Below are 17,089 nucleotides of genomic sequence, written 5' to 3' on the forward strand. Positions count from 1 at the left end.
GCTTTGCACCGCCCGCCAGTCCCATATCTCCAGATAAAAAGACAGACTAAGAGCTTATAAAGCAGAGTTTATGAGATTATCCCAGATCTCAAATACAGACACAACTAAAGACTGTCATTTCTAAAATATCCTCTAGATTAGAAATAAGATGTTCTGACAAAGACAAATTAGGTGAACTATTATGACTTTTAAGGAGTGCACGAAAGCAAATATTACAACTTCAGGCTTGTCTGTATTTTGAAAGCATTAGAGTGGAATATAGATTTGTCATATGTTCCTTCCTAGATTTGGGTGCAATAATTTACTGAAAAGAAAAAAAAAATGTAGAAAATGGATGCTTCAAATGTTCAAATTCTAGCACACATTAAAGTGCAATCACCACCTTTCTGACAAAAGTCTTTTCTTATCTAGCAGTCACACAGATACAGCCCATCTTTAAACTAGATTTGTTGAGTAAAGTGTTAACAATATATTCTGGGTGTGTTGACCTAAAAGCCCCGACCTCCTGCCTGCGCTCACTGCTGGTATTTCTAACTCACCTGGACTCTGGCTCACAGCAAGCGAGAGAAAAAGGGAGACGTGTTTTTTATTTATTTTTTTTTACATTACATCTGGGCTCTTTACCAATAGACAGTGCGGTCACGATACTAAGTAACAGACTCGACAACTGATTCCAATACCATAATGATTATAATTTAAAAAAAACTCTTTGTTCATACAATAGAATGTCATTTTCACTTTTATATGTGGTGTTATAGTGTTATCCATTCTAGTCTATGTTCTGATATAGCTTAAGCTCATTCTATAGTTATTCAGGAAAGGTTCATTTCTGTTCTGTGAATATTTACTTACTTGCTCAAATAGGTATCTAGTTTCATTACTAGTTTTAGTATCGATTAGTATCTTGATTTTATATATTTTTGACAACCATAATAGACAGGTAACTTGTCAGCAGATTTGTTTTTTGTCCCAATGATGTCCCCCGATTGCACCCACTGAGGTAGATACATTTAAAGCCACACATCAGTCCATGAGAACAAGCAGGTAGTGAACCCCACATCAGAAAAGTTACATAGGTGCACCTTTAAACAAAATGAAATGCAAATTTTATAACTATTCCTCAAAGTTAATTCACAAACTTGTCAAGTCCTTTACCACTGTCTGTCTCTTGCTTGTTTGCTCATGATTATGCCTATGCCTGCTCGGACATTGATTCCATATTGACTTCCTCTGCCCTCTGTTCCTACACAACCTTATTATCAAGTGCTCATTCGTGCATCCACCTCTCCTTGCTGGATTATTCACGCTCGAGTCGGCAGCTCACACCTCTCTCACACCTCTCTCACACCCACGCCGAGGGCCACAGACTCTGCTCCTAAAGGCATGTAGGGCACAGGGAGAGGTCCGGAAAACAGGTGCAAGAGAGAGACTTATGACTGCTGGCTGATATCATATGTGCACTATATTATGCATGCAGTGGGTGAAAATTTTAAAGTTCAATTTATTATGCGGGACTAGATGAATGACAACAGCTTGCCAGATTTGTAGTACTGTATTTGTATGTATGTATGTATGTATGTATGTATGAAGTTAGGGTTGTAGTTGACAAAAGAAATTGTTGGTTGACTAAAGGCATGCTCTGTGCATCTATTAATTGAATAAAGGGTTAGGATTAGAAATGCAGCAATTTAATACTGGTTATTGATAGCGGCATTGATACTCAAAAATGAGCTAGATCAGATATTGGCTTACAACTATAGGTTCAGTCGATATCCTGGCTGGACATATAAATTAATATAATAAAATCTGGTTGGCCCACAAAGTCTCGTCTTGAATTTCTGGCTGTTCAGTAGTTACTTATGGGTTAAAAAACTGTTTTACATATTTAATTTTGTATTATGTTAACCTTGTTACCAAAATATATGCTGTTATTAGTCTCTGCACTGACATCAGTTTATACTGAGTATTGGCAGAACTGCAAAACAAAATGCCATGTATACAGAAAAGGACCAGTAAGCCACATCTTCATCAATGAAAAGGCAGGTTAAAGTGTCCAGTTCCTCTCAAAACACTCTTTTTTTTATATTGTTTTGCTTGTAAGTCCTTATAATCTTAAGACATGAATTAGTCCAGTATTTTTCATTCATTTATTTATTTGTTTGAGCCAGGTAAAAAAAAAAAAAAAAAAACAATAGCAAAAACTACATCAACATGAATATACATGAATATATTTGGGACCTGGTACTCAAAAGGAGTATCAAAAACTGGTTGACTAAAACACCACTGACCAACTTATTGAGCAAGTCACTAAAGGAGTACAGTCCTGTGTAGCAGAATACAGAAATGTATGTGGATTTTTTGCAAAAAAAAAAAAAAAATTGTGGAGGAGAATCTCAAGACCCCCTTACACTTTTGAGTGACATTATTTTTTATTTTTTTGTCTTTTTAGAAAACAATCATGCTGAGAAAAAAGTAGCTTGAAGATTGGAGATGGATGACTGTGTTGCAAACTCTCTCAGTAGATTTCACAGCCCCATTCTGCCCCGTATACATACAAATGAGTTAGATCATTGTTATTCTATTTACAAAAAAGGGCATTGAATATATGTATTTTAGGGGGAGTGTTTTTCACAAATCTTTATACATAATCTTTTATTTCCTCTGCAATATCTTAACAAGTCTCACACAGTGGTCCGTAGTTCTTTTTGATCATATATCTTGAGTTCACCCCAGCCTTCCAGACACTTCTTTGTCCCAGATATATACTCCTAATCAGTAGTCCTGTCTAAACCTGTTCTGAGCTGGTGCATGCAAACTAACTACAATATGCAGAGGGCATTTTGAAGATGCAGTAAGGAGCTCCAATCTGTCAGCACAACCATACGAATACAATGGACTTTTCTCTGTGATAATATGAGATCAGAATAGGAAGGAAATATAAAGAAGTTCATAACTGGTGAATAATCTAGAGAGAGACAGTTAATGGCCATCGTAATTATAGTAATGCTTGTGCCATAATGATAGCAATTATGGAAGTCTCAGTTCCGCATGGGTAATGTAATCTGGACAATGTTGGTTAAAAAAACTTTGCCTAGGTATGGGAAGAAGCATCTAAGTAGCCACAACATTATGACAAGTTTATTTGTATAGCATAATTTGTACACAAAGTCATTCAAAATGCTTTACAGAATAAGAAAGCACAAGTTAAAGTTATACCCATTCATGGCACCTGTTTTGAAGTATTATCTAAAGTATTGCAATATCCTTTAGCCTTTCTCTGCTCCTTAAAATGCATTATTGTTTAACATTTAGGTGCTCATGATTATTGTCTGTCTCAAACCTCACACATATTGTTGTCACTGACTTTGTACACAGATCAGCCATTTCATAATGACCACTCACACTGACATTAAAGGGCAGTTCGGCATTTTGGACATAGGACCTCATTTCCTAGTGCGCCAGAGTGTTGGAGACGTGTGGAGACACTTTTTAAAATATTCCATCCAGTCCTTGTATTTGCAGAGGTCACTGGAGCTAGGCTAGTGCATGTCAATGGGCATAGTTATCCTGCCATTAAAAACACTCTTCCCCACTCCACAAAGCACCTGAAGCAAAACAATTATAATGCCAGACTGTCCATGTGAATGTCTGTGTTGATAGAAGAATTTTAGAAGTAAAACCAACCTTGCATTTGAAGGATTTATGTCTGGGCAGCAGCAGCATGTTGTACTTACTGATAGAAAGTTTGGCAGCGGCGGACTGATCTATGAGAAAATAGTCCCTCAACATTCGATGATTCATGCAATGCAAAGTTAGTTTTATTTCAAACATTATTCTATCGACACAGACATTTACATCTATAGTCTGGCGTAATAACAGATTTGCTTCGTGTGCTTTGTGGGTAAGATGGTTATTAGTGGCAGGATAACTATGGCCATTGACATGCGCTAGCCTAGCACTAGCGACCTCTGCAAATACAAGGACTGGATGGAATTTTAATAAAAGTTTCTCTACACATCTCCAACACTCTGGCTCACTAGGAAATGAGGCCCTATGTCCAAAATTACAAATTTCAATGAATATTGGCACATAACATTAATACATAGGCAAGACGATAGAGTGTCTTGCCCAAAGAAACAGTGCTCTGGTTAGATCTGGAATCGAACTACAGACCTACGGGTTGGTGGATGAAAGTGTATAAAGTATGATGTTGGCCTAATAGCATAACCACTCATTTTTTGGCCAAATGTAGTTTTTTGTCTCATTTTACTCTCCAGACTCTGCTGCATCTGTAGGTGTCATTGGGTCCTTCTGCAAAAAACACATAGACAGTTATGCTATGAGACCATAAACACTGCATTCAGACAGAAGCTGGTAGTAGTGTTTTGGCTAATCCTATGTATTCAGTCATAACATGCCATCTTTATACAAATGACATTTTGCAAGCAAAGGCCAATCTGTATAGAAAGTGCACAAACTTTGACAGCAATTGGGTTAACATACATATATATAGGACTGTATGAACACACTGAACAGACGGAGAAACGCTGCTTGTGCATTAAAAAGACGACGCCGCGTAGAGAGCCTCAGATGTTTTGACACCGCAAATCGATGAAGGGCCTGATGCCAAACCCTGAGCGACAGCACCGTGTGGGCTCAGCTTCCCATCTATTAAACAGGACAGTCCATTGTCTATGTGTCTGTGGGCTGGTCCTGGATCAGTGGAGGAGGAAATCACAGCGACCAGCCCTGTCACAGATAATGTATTGTATTAAGACTGCACAGAGAGAACCGAGACGAATCAGGCAATATGGGCTCTGGCTGTTGGCAGTAATGAAATCATTTGTGGCGTGGATTGAATATGAGATTTGACCTTTTATCTCCCACTAAAATGTGCTGTGTCTATGACGGGAGACGGAGTGTTTACATGAAGTACCAAATAATAGTGTTAGTGATTCTTCCAGTTCGAGCTTTGTCTTGCAACAAGAAATGCTAGATGGCTAGATTTGAAAGGCTCATATCAAACATCATAATCTTCTACTTTGCCGCTTCTACTTTTCCTGAATATATAAAAATGAACAGCACTTTTGAAATGCCGGTAATTGTCCACCTAAAATAGCAGCTCACAAATTTGGCAAAATATTGAAATATATTTTTTGAGGCAATGCTACAATTTTGTCATTTAGAGGGTTGATTGACTAAATTCAAATTAGTTTTGTGAATCATGAGTTTAATCTGCCTTACCCTTATTACACAAAACTGACCCATGCTTTGATGCTGTTGCCCCCTCAAAAGCAAACAAAAGCATACCTGGAGTTGTGTTTTGTTTCATTCATGCATGTTTGAGTAACCCTTTATGATCAGCATGTCAAGATTCCCAAAGCTCAAAATGCTCTGTTCCACCTTGTGATGTCATGAAGCAATCCCGGCTGTAGAAGAAGAACACAGCCTAAATATGCATTTCTTCTTTCTGCTGTTGTTTCATATAAATCCTATAATAATCTGATGATGGTGTAGACTGAGACCCCATTGACCAATTAATTAACTCAATTATTAAAGACCTACAGTCCTGAGGATGAAAACTTCTTAATGTAATAAAGTTGACATATCATAAAACAGTATTTTTTTTAATAATCACAGCATTGCCATATTATGATATTGTTCTTAATGTATTGCATATTGTATCAAATCGTGTGGGGCTCTGTAATTTGAAACCAAACTGCAAGGCAAAATCAATACTTGAGGAAGACCACAAAATCAAGCTTACTGTAAAAGATGTCTGGATTTCAGCTCAAGCCAGTGTCTCTTCCCTCCTCTGTGTAAGCCAGGACCTCTGTAATTATAAACAGACATTCCAGTTGAAATGAAGCAGACTCTAAAAGCACTGCTCTACCAGTCTCCAGGAATGCGTTCACATACACTATCCACATACACTATCTGCTCCAACTGCTTGACAGAAGAGACTCATGTTTTTGCACTTTCAATATGCACTACTCTGATTCAGGCTTCAAAGTTTTTATACTGAGCAAATTATGATGAACTAAAATGAGTTTGAAAATTATCTTGGCACTAACACGGCTGGGAACACAGTGACCTCGTTCCACCATAAGATAGAACTAATGGTTTTACAAGTGGGAAAGTAAAACTTGTGGTGTGTTTGTGGCTTTACTTGTACATAGTGTTAATGTTTGTAAATCCCATACTTTCTTCTGAATGAATAATGTCTTGTTTTTGTTGCTGTAGTCTCCTCGGTGGCACATCGAGATGGAGCCCTGGGCCAGTGAGAAGCATTCTCTGGAGGATGAAGCCAGGAGGTTCCTTAAGTACATCACGACACCTCAAGTGAGTACATCCAGAATAGAGCATGGAAACCTGACTGAAGTCTGTCGGGAGCCATTGGACCCCGACGGGCTCGTTTGGACTCACACAATATTAAGAACTTATGTTTGGGCTCAGGCCAGACAGACACATCAGTGCGATAAGACATTTGAAATGTAAAATTAAAAAACGCTTAGGCAAGTATGTAGGTAGCCAATGGGTCTGTTTCACTTGAAGCATTAGTTTTTGTGGAAAAAAAAGAAAATATTGAAAATATTAGGCTACCCTTGGGCCCGGCCTCTTGTGCTAACGTGCACTTGTTATTCCGTGTGTGTGCTCTGATGTGCTCTGCTCATCTGTGTTGATGTTCCGAATGCCTTTTTTTAGTTGATTAATACAAAACGGATTTTCCACACAAACAATATCCTATGTGTTTCATTAGTAGGCCTAGGAAAATAGTGTCATTTTAATTGTTTCAGGCTTGGTCGGACTCGGACACAAATATCTTAATGCCTATCGGGCTCGGTTTGGATTCAATAACTGCTCTGTCGAACGAGGGCTGGTCTCGGACAGAAAAAAAACAACCCGATCCACACTCTAATCCAGAGTATAACTGCTGCTTCCAAGACTATGATTTTGTACTGCACCCTGCACCCACTTCTTGTTTTCTAAAACATCTTTCATTATCTATACCAGTGCAATTAAAACCTCAAACACCAATGTTTTTTATGCAAGCCATATCTAAGAATCTTTTACTGCAGTCAGGACATCTAATCTGAGAAGAAGCTATAAAATCATATTTCTTAAAAAGTTAAAATGCTGCAATATAAATCCCATTATTATAAATCCTACCCAAAGGCAAGTGTCTTGGTGAAACTATTCATTAATCATCTGCCCTTGCTCAAAAGCCCACTTAAACTTTATTCCTGTATTGATGGACCTAAAGCTGGAGGTCACCGCTCTAGTTTTCATACAGTAGTTAATCAATGCTATAGTGTTTGTGTTCATATCAAAGTACATAAATCAATGTTATGATGCATTTTATAAAAGACTCCTAAAGCAAAGTGATGAGGTTCAAATCATTAACATGAATTTTTCATACATGGGCTATTGTTTTCATTACTAATTAATGTCATTATAGTTTATTAATTTAGGATCATGCATTATACAGACACTACCAGCAATAAGTGAAGTTAAAGTTCATAATAGTTTTGCAGAATTAAATGTAATTTTAGTTGTAAATTATAGCAGCTTTTTGTAGCAGGATTTTAAAGGTCTTATATTAACCAACATTGACTCTCGTTAGCTTGTTATTATTAGTCTGTCTACAACTCCAAAGCTCAAAATGCTCTGTTCTTCCTTGTGATGTAGTGTAGTGGTAGTTTTCACGTTAATACATCCTTTTACCTTTAGTTCAATAGAGACTGGCAATTCCAGGGTTGAAATTATCCAAATGATTCTAATGACGGTGTATGGAGTGCAAAAACACAATAGAGCACTTCGTGTATTACCACATGACATCACAAGGTGGAACAGAGTGTTTTCAGTTTGGAAGAAGAACTCCTGAAGCTTGAATAATTATACAGGCTTTGTGTGTTAAATATATGTGAATGAAACAAAACACAACTCCAGGTATGTTTGTGATAAATGAGAAATAACGTAGATCAGAAAATAGCGTAATATGGGCCCTTTAAGAGAGAGAAAGTAGAGTTAAGAGTGGAAAAAGTAGTTAATAGTTGAAGTAAATTAAATAGTATAAGTTCAGCTCTTTTCCTCTCCAATTTGCAGCTTCAAGTGGCTAAAAAGTTTCTTGGTCTGACAGGGCAGTCTTTAAACTTGTGAAGAATTAGCCCCAGGGTTGTGTGTTGTCTCTCACAAGGGGGGACAGGCGGAGAATGATTCTAGCGCGGTGTCTATCAGGGGCAGTGACAGGCGCGGGAGGAAGAGGAGGAAGAGGAGGAAGAAGAGGAAGAGGAGGAAGAGGGGGGAGAAGAGGTGGAAGGGAAGGAGGAGGGACAGGCTTAATGCTGACTGACACAGGGCCCAGTGGAGCTGTTCAAGGAGAAGGCCCACGACACTGCTGCTCAATCAATGATGGCTATACTGTTTTACACAAAGACTGTCACAACAAACACACACAAACACACACACACAAAGCAAACACAAACACTTGGGTTTGCTCTGTAGAAAGAATGTTGTTGTAAGTTCTGTTATTATGTGATATGGTGATAAAAATCTCTATGATTTTATCCGTGTGTGATTATGTGCTATTTTGCTGTCTGCTCAAACACAGACATTTTTCCCACCCACTCCCCCGTCTTTAGCCTCTCTAAAGCTCTGAGTGATTGACAGGATTTAACCAATCACAGTGAAGAGCAACCTTTCAGAACAAGTAGATTACTTCATTTATCTTATACTTTAAAGGTGCACTGTTTCTGGTGGAGAGTTCACTAACTACTTGTCTCCTTGGAGATGGTATTGCTTTACCTGGAATGTTCTTTAGTACGACATTAAACATATCCATCTAACATTTATTCATTATGGGTTTTTCTGTTACTCAATAATACAGTAATTCTGTGATTCTGAGAATAGTAGCGACTCTCCACAGATCTGAACTGTAATGTACCGTGGTGCTGATAAGTTTGATCTATACTGAAGATTCGAGACAAAGCAATATTTCCAGATGAGTAGGTGGCGGGCCATCCACTAGAAATGTTACGCAGTGCACTTTTAATACTTTTTTACATGAATTGTAGTTAAATAAAAATTGTGATATAGCTCCATGAAAATTATGCTGTTATTTTCCTTACAATGCACCTTTATTTTGCTATCTAAACACCAACATTTCACACAACCAAAATTATATGGGTCATACAACCAAAAAACAGAAGTTATCCAAACAGTCTCAAACTGTCTTATGTTTTGATGTGAAGGTGCCCTGTCTCTCGGAGGGAGCTGATGGTGCGATGCTTAGGGATGCCAAAGGAGCCTGGGCAGTGTGCTTGGACCCACAGTACAGCCTCACCCACAGCATCAAGGGAAAACACTGCAGGGTCTACTCTTTTGGGTAAGTACTATAAAAGTCAAACAACTGCTCTTACAATAGCGCTATAATCAAGAACTTTCTATGACTACAGTAACTTGAGAAGTGTGAAGGGTGTGAGGAGGGTTTGTACCCAACAGTTGAACTCTGAATGAACTCTTACACAATGAAATACAAGTGGAGAGCAGCTCTTTTTCTTACTTTGTGCAATATTTATATAGGCCTTGGAGATAGTAAACACGGCAGTATTGAACATCCCAAACCTGCCTGTCCAAAGCCCAAAACAAAATAACTTAAAGAGTCTATCTATGCAGGTGTAACTCTATACTCCTTTGTGCACGTGCATAGATCACCTCATCAAAGGTCATGTCCGATTTAGCAACCCTTAGCAACACTAAACAGATTACATAAACACTGAAGTGTGCTTTGTTCAAATGACCTAGTGCTTTGTAGCTGCATGATATTATTCACTGTTTGAGGTTACACAAAACAGTTCATGGCATTGAACTTTTATTATTTATTTATTTAAATAAATTATAAAGGTTCAATAGCACTACAGAAAATCAATACATACCATGCATTAAATCCAGCATGACCAGGAAGTGGGAGTTAGTTTAACCTTTTTCCTTATTGTGTTCAGAAACAAATGATTGCAGAATTTACATATTTTAATAATTGTTAGAAAACCACTTCGCTGTACTTTAGTAACATTTAAACGGTCTATATTATTCTATTTTATTATCTATGTTCTAATGTTGTTTCCTCATCAAATAATACCTGAAGTTGTGTTTTGTTTCATTCATACAAGTTTAACACATAGACTGTATAAAAAAATGGATTTAGCGAGTGTGACGTCACCCATAGTGCTCAGAACGACTCAAATGAAGCTCGTGATGATAATGGTTATAGAAATTTTTTAAACTGGCAAAATAGTGGAAAAAACACAGGATAAAGATGAAAATCACACGGCTCACAGTCACAGCAGCAGTCACAGTGAGAGGGGCCACAATATTCCAGTGTAAATCAATGGGAACCAGGGTCAGAAGGAGCCAAAAGAGCCTCATGTAAACTTCCTATTTGGAATGTGGCTCGTTAGCAATGTCCATTTATATATACAGTGTATGGTTTAACACAAAACACCTTGCAAATTTAGGATGAATTCTTCTCTCACTTTAAATGATTTCAACCCTGGAAATACTTCTACACTTGCCTGGAAAAATCTGCATTTCAAATACAGAGAGATATCCTTCTGGATTTCCAGGCAGCCTCTACTGAACAAAACTACCTTTATATAATATCACAAAGTGGAACAAAGGATTTTTACCTTTGGAAATGTAGACAAACTAACAAGCCTGGATTATTGTGAATGAAACACAACTCAGGAGATGTTTTGAAAAGGTAACAACATGGTTTAAAGCTCACGAAAATCAATTTTGTGCAAGTTAGGACCTTTAATATTTTAACTATTCACTTTTAACACATGCTACTGTAGTTGGTCTGCATGAGAAACTTCTTATCATACCACCAGTGCTTATATGATATCCTTTATTTGACCCTTGACCCCGTACATCGCCCATGGCAACAACATCTACCCCTGCTACCATCCAGTGCACCTGTGCTATCTTTCATCAGATTATTATTAAGCCGCCCAGCTCAATTGTCTTGCAGGTGGTCTGAGGGAATGAGATACGGGTGGCATGCCGGTCCAAGTAACTGACACAGAGTTGTCCAGTTGGTCCAAGTATCAAAGCTAACAGCATATTGAGACACTTTCTCTGTAACACAGCCAACACTTTAGGAACCAGCTGATAATGAAGCATCGCTACCATTGTGATTAGAATTGTCACCCGAGGCGTCACAGAGCAGATGCCACGAATAGGATTAGCGCATTTGCAAACACCTCTGAATGCTGCAAAAATATACAGACACAAATACACTTGATGTACTGCATTAGTGCAATAGAAACGCATAGAACTGTTCAATTAATAGTTTTCATTCTTGCTTTTTGTAGTCATTGGTTTATCCATGTCATATAATATACATTTTAATGGTGCTCTGTAACTTTTCTGCTTTTCATCTTTGCACTGTTTGCACTGTTTCTCCTTACGACCTCTTGAATATAACTGAGATATATTAGAATTACTATATTTCTATATTTTATTTTTACGTGTACATATACATTTATATAATTATGCCTGATTGACACCAGTCTCTTGCTATTTTTGCTACTTACTTTGAATTTATTACTACCATTTATATTTTTGTCTGTTATTATATTTATTTTGATATGTGAGCTACAGTGCCCAAATGATTTCCCTTTGGATTAATACAGTTTGTCTAAGCCTCCATGGAGATGTTATTGCCTGGAATATCCCACGGTATTTATTTATTTAGTTAGTTTTTCAAGTGCAGGTCTTTCTATAGCTAAAAATACTGTGCATTCTTTTGTGAACAGGCTTGTCTCTCTACAGATCTGACTTCTTGTCACTTGGCCGACTGGCATCAGCTGCTTGTTTCCAATGAGAAGATGGATTTGTTTTTGCCATGCTTTGAAAACAATATCGTCTCCATGTGAAAAAACAGGAGGCAGATCCTCCACCAGAAAACTTATCGTGCTCTTTTAGTCTTTCTGCATGCTTTTCAAACTGAGTAAACAAATAAGCATTGCTAATTTGGATTATGAAGTTTGATGGGTCTGGGTCTTTTTCCAGTCACTCTGATATCATGCCAGAACATACAGTAAACATGAGTCATGGCTTTATAAAAAAATACATATCATCTGAATATAACTCAGGAAGTGATTCAGGAGATGGTTATTAGCTCAGCAAGAACATATGGCTGCATATAGAAAGAGAAATGGCCTTTGTCCAATTTTTTTTTTTTTTTAATGAATGTATCAAGCCAACACAGATGCATAAAAAGATACTATAGTTTAAGTTTGCGTTTATTTGTAACTTCTTTTGAAAATAAGGAGGTAAAGGAAGGTTGGATAACATTTTTAAAAAGGTATTTGCTGTTGATTGCTTTGGAGAATTCCTTTTGGCTTCAGGCTGAAAATAATGTCTTTATTAGAATCAATTACCCTTTTCCACTGGAAAAAAATCTCAAACTCCTGACATGATATTAAAAAGTGCGAAAAAATGTCATTGTAACAGAATCTGCAAGGTCAGTTAGGAACTGTGGTATTACAAAAGAAGTACCTGAATAATAAATGCAATTTCAATGGGAGAGTTGACCTTCACTAAAACATAAATAAGTTTAAAAGGTCAGGGGTAAATGCTCTGTGTTTTTACTGACCCCTTGTGGCTGGAGTGAGAAGTTTATGATCTTGTGTTGCATAGTCATAAAATGTTTGCTTCCAATTCATCACAGAAAAGTCCTAATATTTAATTCTAATTATTCAGGTGAGTAATATCCGTATCACAATTATTTTTCATTGTCACTATAGCCACTCATTAATATCTTTTAACAAACCAATAGATAACATTCTGGCTTTGGATAGCCACTTAATCCACCCAATTCTTTGACTTGAGGCTCTCGATGAGATCGTCTGACCTATAATCCTTTTCCATTATAAAACTGCTGTGAACAAGAATAAGTCATACTTCATTAGAGCCAGCAAGAATCAGTAAGGATAGAAAGATCTGTATGTGTTAGCCATCTTTACAATTTAACTTAAGAAGTATTAGAGCAGCTTATGAGCCATGGTTATTAGTTTTCCAAAGCGTTTTTCAATCTGGTTGCCATGGCGCTGTCAACAGGGATCTCTGCATAATAACCCTACATTACCCTCATGTTTGAGATAAGATTTCCTTGCATACCTACATTCAAACCGCCATTTACTTTCTCTGTCTTTGCAGTCTCTCGGAGAAATGATATCCATGGGTTATTAGGACCGTTGTCATAGTGATTACCAATTTAGATCAAAGAATTATATCGTTATAATGCAAAAAAGTTCTCAAAATGGTGCATCCACTGAAGCTGAAGCTCAGGAATAGCTCACCTTCAAGAACTTTATGCATTAAAGCAAAATTGACGCTTTTAATTACAGAGAAACAAAGCCAAAAAGAAATACGACAATCAAACATTTGCGAAATATTGAAAATTGTAAGCACTATAAAAGATCTGCCTGCGTCTGAATCTTAACTTCTCCATTTGTGTGTTGAAAAATATCTGATGCGTTAAAATGTGCAGAGAGAATTGTCCTCCTGAGAGTACAATACAGCAGTAACAAGACACAGGGGGATGTGGAGACACGCGATGAAGATATGAAGAGACAGGGCTGGAAATATTACACTGGAAATTAATCAGCTGAGGGACAGTGGGGTGATGAGGAAAACGGCACAGATTTATTTGAGAATGCTAACTCTCCTGCTATGTGTAGTTATGAGCTTCTTTTGTGTGAAATCAGATCACAGAAAATGGTTGAGGAATTGGTAATTGTTTTGTGTAACTATATTAGAGTTGCTGGTTCACAGTTGGTTCAATTTTTATGATAAGTTAAATTAATATATGCTGATATATAAATACAAACCTGTATTTTTTATGGTACAAATAATTTTATTTAGATTGTAAAAGATAAAAAGTGAAAATATGCTCTGAATTAATCATTTGTGCCTGAGGTGACAATGTTTTGGCCTGGAAGCTTTAGGCTATTTAACAGATCCAAGTGAAGCAGGCTAATGCACATTTACAGATTTTTTTAGTACTGGTCTGGTACTAAATGTACATAAGATTTTGATTTTATTTCATAAACTTGACCCATCTGTGTCCCCAGATATGAGATAAACACGTTCATATTAAATAGATTTTTTTATGATAAGGATTCAAACTTCAAACGCTGATTCTTCTTCTTTTTCTTTCTTTTATTTTTTCTCAGAAAAATGGATTATGATGTACCATGTATTTATGTCGTAATTTGGTGTTTTGGTTCTCAAGACAATCTAATCTCAAAGCAGAATGAGTCTCGAGTTCTTTCATATGGGTTGTTATGTTCAATGCTGAATAGGGGTGTAACGATATCCAAGTCTCACAATACGATATCGTCACGGTATGAACCTCACAGTACAATATTTATTGCGATATTCTGGGAAAGCTCACGATATGGTGGGGTTGCTCACGTTAGGGATGTAACAATATCCAAATCTCTCAGTATGATATTATCACGATATACATCTCACAGTACGATATTTATTGTGAGGCTTAACAGCTAAAACTGTTAATATGCTACTTTTTCCTCTTAAAATGCCTTGACAAGACTTGATCCAAAGAATTAAAATTGCTTAGAACTGTTATTTCTTTTTGTAGTCTACACTGAAATGGAGCAAAGGATCATGGTCGATGTAGTTCCCTCTTCTTTTTATTACTACACCATATCTCTTAATTTAAGCAAAGAGACTTGTAATTCGATATATTGTGATGGTCCATGATATCATTGTGAGAACTTTGATGATACAATATCACGATATTTCGGTTATTGCTAGATCCATAATGCTGAAATCCAGTTGGTCGAATACCTAGTTTATGGTAGTATTATTTTTAAGACATACTCCTCCTGTATTAGTCATTACAAAAAGTTCAGCACGACCTCTTTCACAATTGTTACCATTTCCTTCTGAAGAATATTAGTATAACGAATTCCCCTCTCTTCATGTGTATTGCAGTCTAGGTGCAGACGACTGGTCCCTGGAACAGTCCCTGGTCAGATCTGGATGTGATGTCCACTGTTTCGACCCGAGTTTAAAACAGTCCCACCTACAGAAAGCTCAAATGTGGCTCCACCGATTATCAGTGGACTGGAGGGACCCCAACCCAGCGTTAGTAGCCCAGCACCAGCACGCCAACACCAAGAAGCTTGCCACCATCCTCAACGACTTTGGCCATAGACAAGTAAGGTTACACACAACAGGTACAAATATAATGTATCTGCAGAATCCTTATCTGAATTTGAATTTCATTATACTGTTAATGTTGTTAATAATGACAATAAAGGCTTTCTATTCTATTCTATTATGCCAAAGCTTGTTCTAGTTTGCTTGAAAATTTTTAAGGACCCATATTACGCTGTGTTCTGTTATTTCCCAATCAAAAACATACAAAAACTACCACTTCATGACATCTCAAGGTGGAACAGTGCATTTTAAACTTTGAAGATGTAGACAGACTAATTGTAAACACAACATCACGTATGTGAGTCAGTTTTGCGTAATATAGAATATAAAGTCTGCTTGTCTATTGTTCCACTGCAGGTTTATTACTAAGTAAGTAACTGTTTGGAAATTTGGTTTGGTTTTCAATAATCACACAAATCATCATTATTCAGACTTTACCTGCTCATTATCATGCTGGATGTTATCTGTTCATACTTAAAGAATCGTGTTAACAGATAGCAGTATACATATGCAATTAATCTCACCTACACTGCTATAGACAGCTCAAGGCCCTTAAGAGCACTTATACTAATAGACATGTGCATTTGGAGAAACAGAATGGCTTGTTTTGGAGAGTGATGAATGGGAAATGAAGGTCAGATATGATTCTGCACAACAATAATTCAATCATAACAAGACATTGTTCTCGAAATACCAATATACTATGTGCTTGTTAAGCCATTGTGTTGACATGATGCACAAAAAGTAGAATAGGACACGATTGTTCAAGTAATGTCTCCAAGGATGCTTCTATTGACGGTTTACTCTGCCTGCCACTTGTGTCCTCGAGGAAAGATCTACGTATACCGTACATTTTATTTTAGGTTTTGCGTGTCCCATTTACAATCTGTATTCAACCAATATTAGATTAGTAATTCCACCTTTCAACATCACATCAAATATTGGTATGGTTAAAAGGCCCATATTACACTATTTTCTGATCTATGTTGTTTCCTCATCAGAGAGAGAGACCCTTAGTTGTGCTTTATTTCATTGACACACAAACCCTCCATATTTAGGCTGAGTTACACTCTGTTCCACCTTGTGATGTCAAGTGGTAATACCAGAAATACTCCCTATACGTTCATTAGAACTATTTGGATAATTTCAGCCCTGGAATTGCCCATCTCTGCTGAACAAAAGGTAAAAGATTGCTATTAACTTGAAAACAACCACTGCATGACATCACAAGATGGAACAGAACATTTTGAGCTTTGGAGATGTAGACAGACTAATAATAAAGGGTTACTCAAACATGTGCAAATGAAATAAAACACAACTCCAGATTGTTTTTGAGGAGGTCACAATATTCTAACATGGCTAAAAGCTCACAAGAGTGAATTTTGTGTAATAAAGAACCTGGAGTTTCTTCTTTTTTTTTTTTTATAATTTCCTTTTTTCTTTTGAAAAGCTCATTTTGCATAGTTTGAGTAATGGACCAAATGGATGGTGGCCAAATGTCCTGATGCTGCAGAATTCTTCTTTAAAATTCAGATTGGGCCTGACAAATGGAGAAAGTAGCACAGTTCAAGGTGTTGGCGTGGGTGGATTCGTAATGTTATGGTAGATAACAGAAGCGGCCTGCTTTAAATGCCACATCTTTGTAATGAGCTTCTAATGCGAGTACACAGTGTGCCAGAGGAGCAGCAGCAGCAGGCGCTTGTCAAAGGTTTCCGTCCAAAAGAAAGTGAATCACCGGAAAAGGTTGAAATATGCATTTGTCGAACATTTCTTAATAATAGTTGTGCCATTGGCATCATAGGCTCTGCTCTTGTTCGGACCAGCTGTGTTTATTTTA

General features: G+C 37.1%; 1 protein-coding gene across 1 annotated transcript in view; it reads left to right on the plus strand.

Moving 5' to 3' along the window:
• The window catches only part of mettl24 (methyltransferase like 24), a 35,140-nt gene that overhangs the window by 16,805 nt on the left and 1,246 nt on the right, over positions 1-17,089 (plus strand). Inside the window, exons 2-4 of the mRNA XM_020919478.2 lie at positions 6,244-6,342; positions 9,252-9,385; positions 15,025-15,250. Of these exons, the coding sequence (XP_020775137.2) occupies positions 6,244-6,342; positions 9,252-9,385; positions 15,025-15,250 (459 nt within the window). The remainder of the gene's footprint in view (positions 1-6,243; positions 6,343-9,251; positions 9,386-15,024; positions 15,251-17,089) is intronic.

This window comes from Boleophthalmus pectinirostris, unplaced genomic scaffold (assembly GCF_026225935.1).
Source record: "Boleophthalmus pectinirostris isolate CB_2022bp ecotype Guang Dong unplaced genomic scaffold, ASM2622593v1 HiC_scaffold_13, whole genome shotgun sequence".
Taxonomy (NCBI): Eukaryota; Metazoa; Chordata; class Actinopteri; order Gobiiformes; family Gobiidae; genus Boleophthalmus; species Boleophthalmus pectinirostris.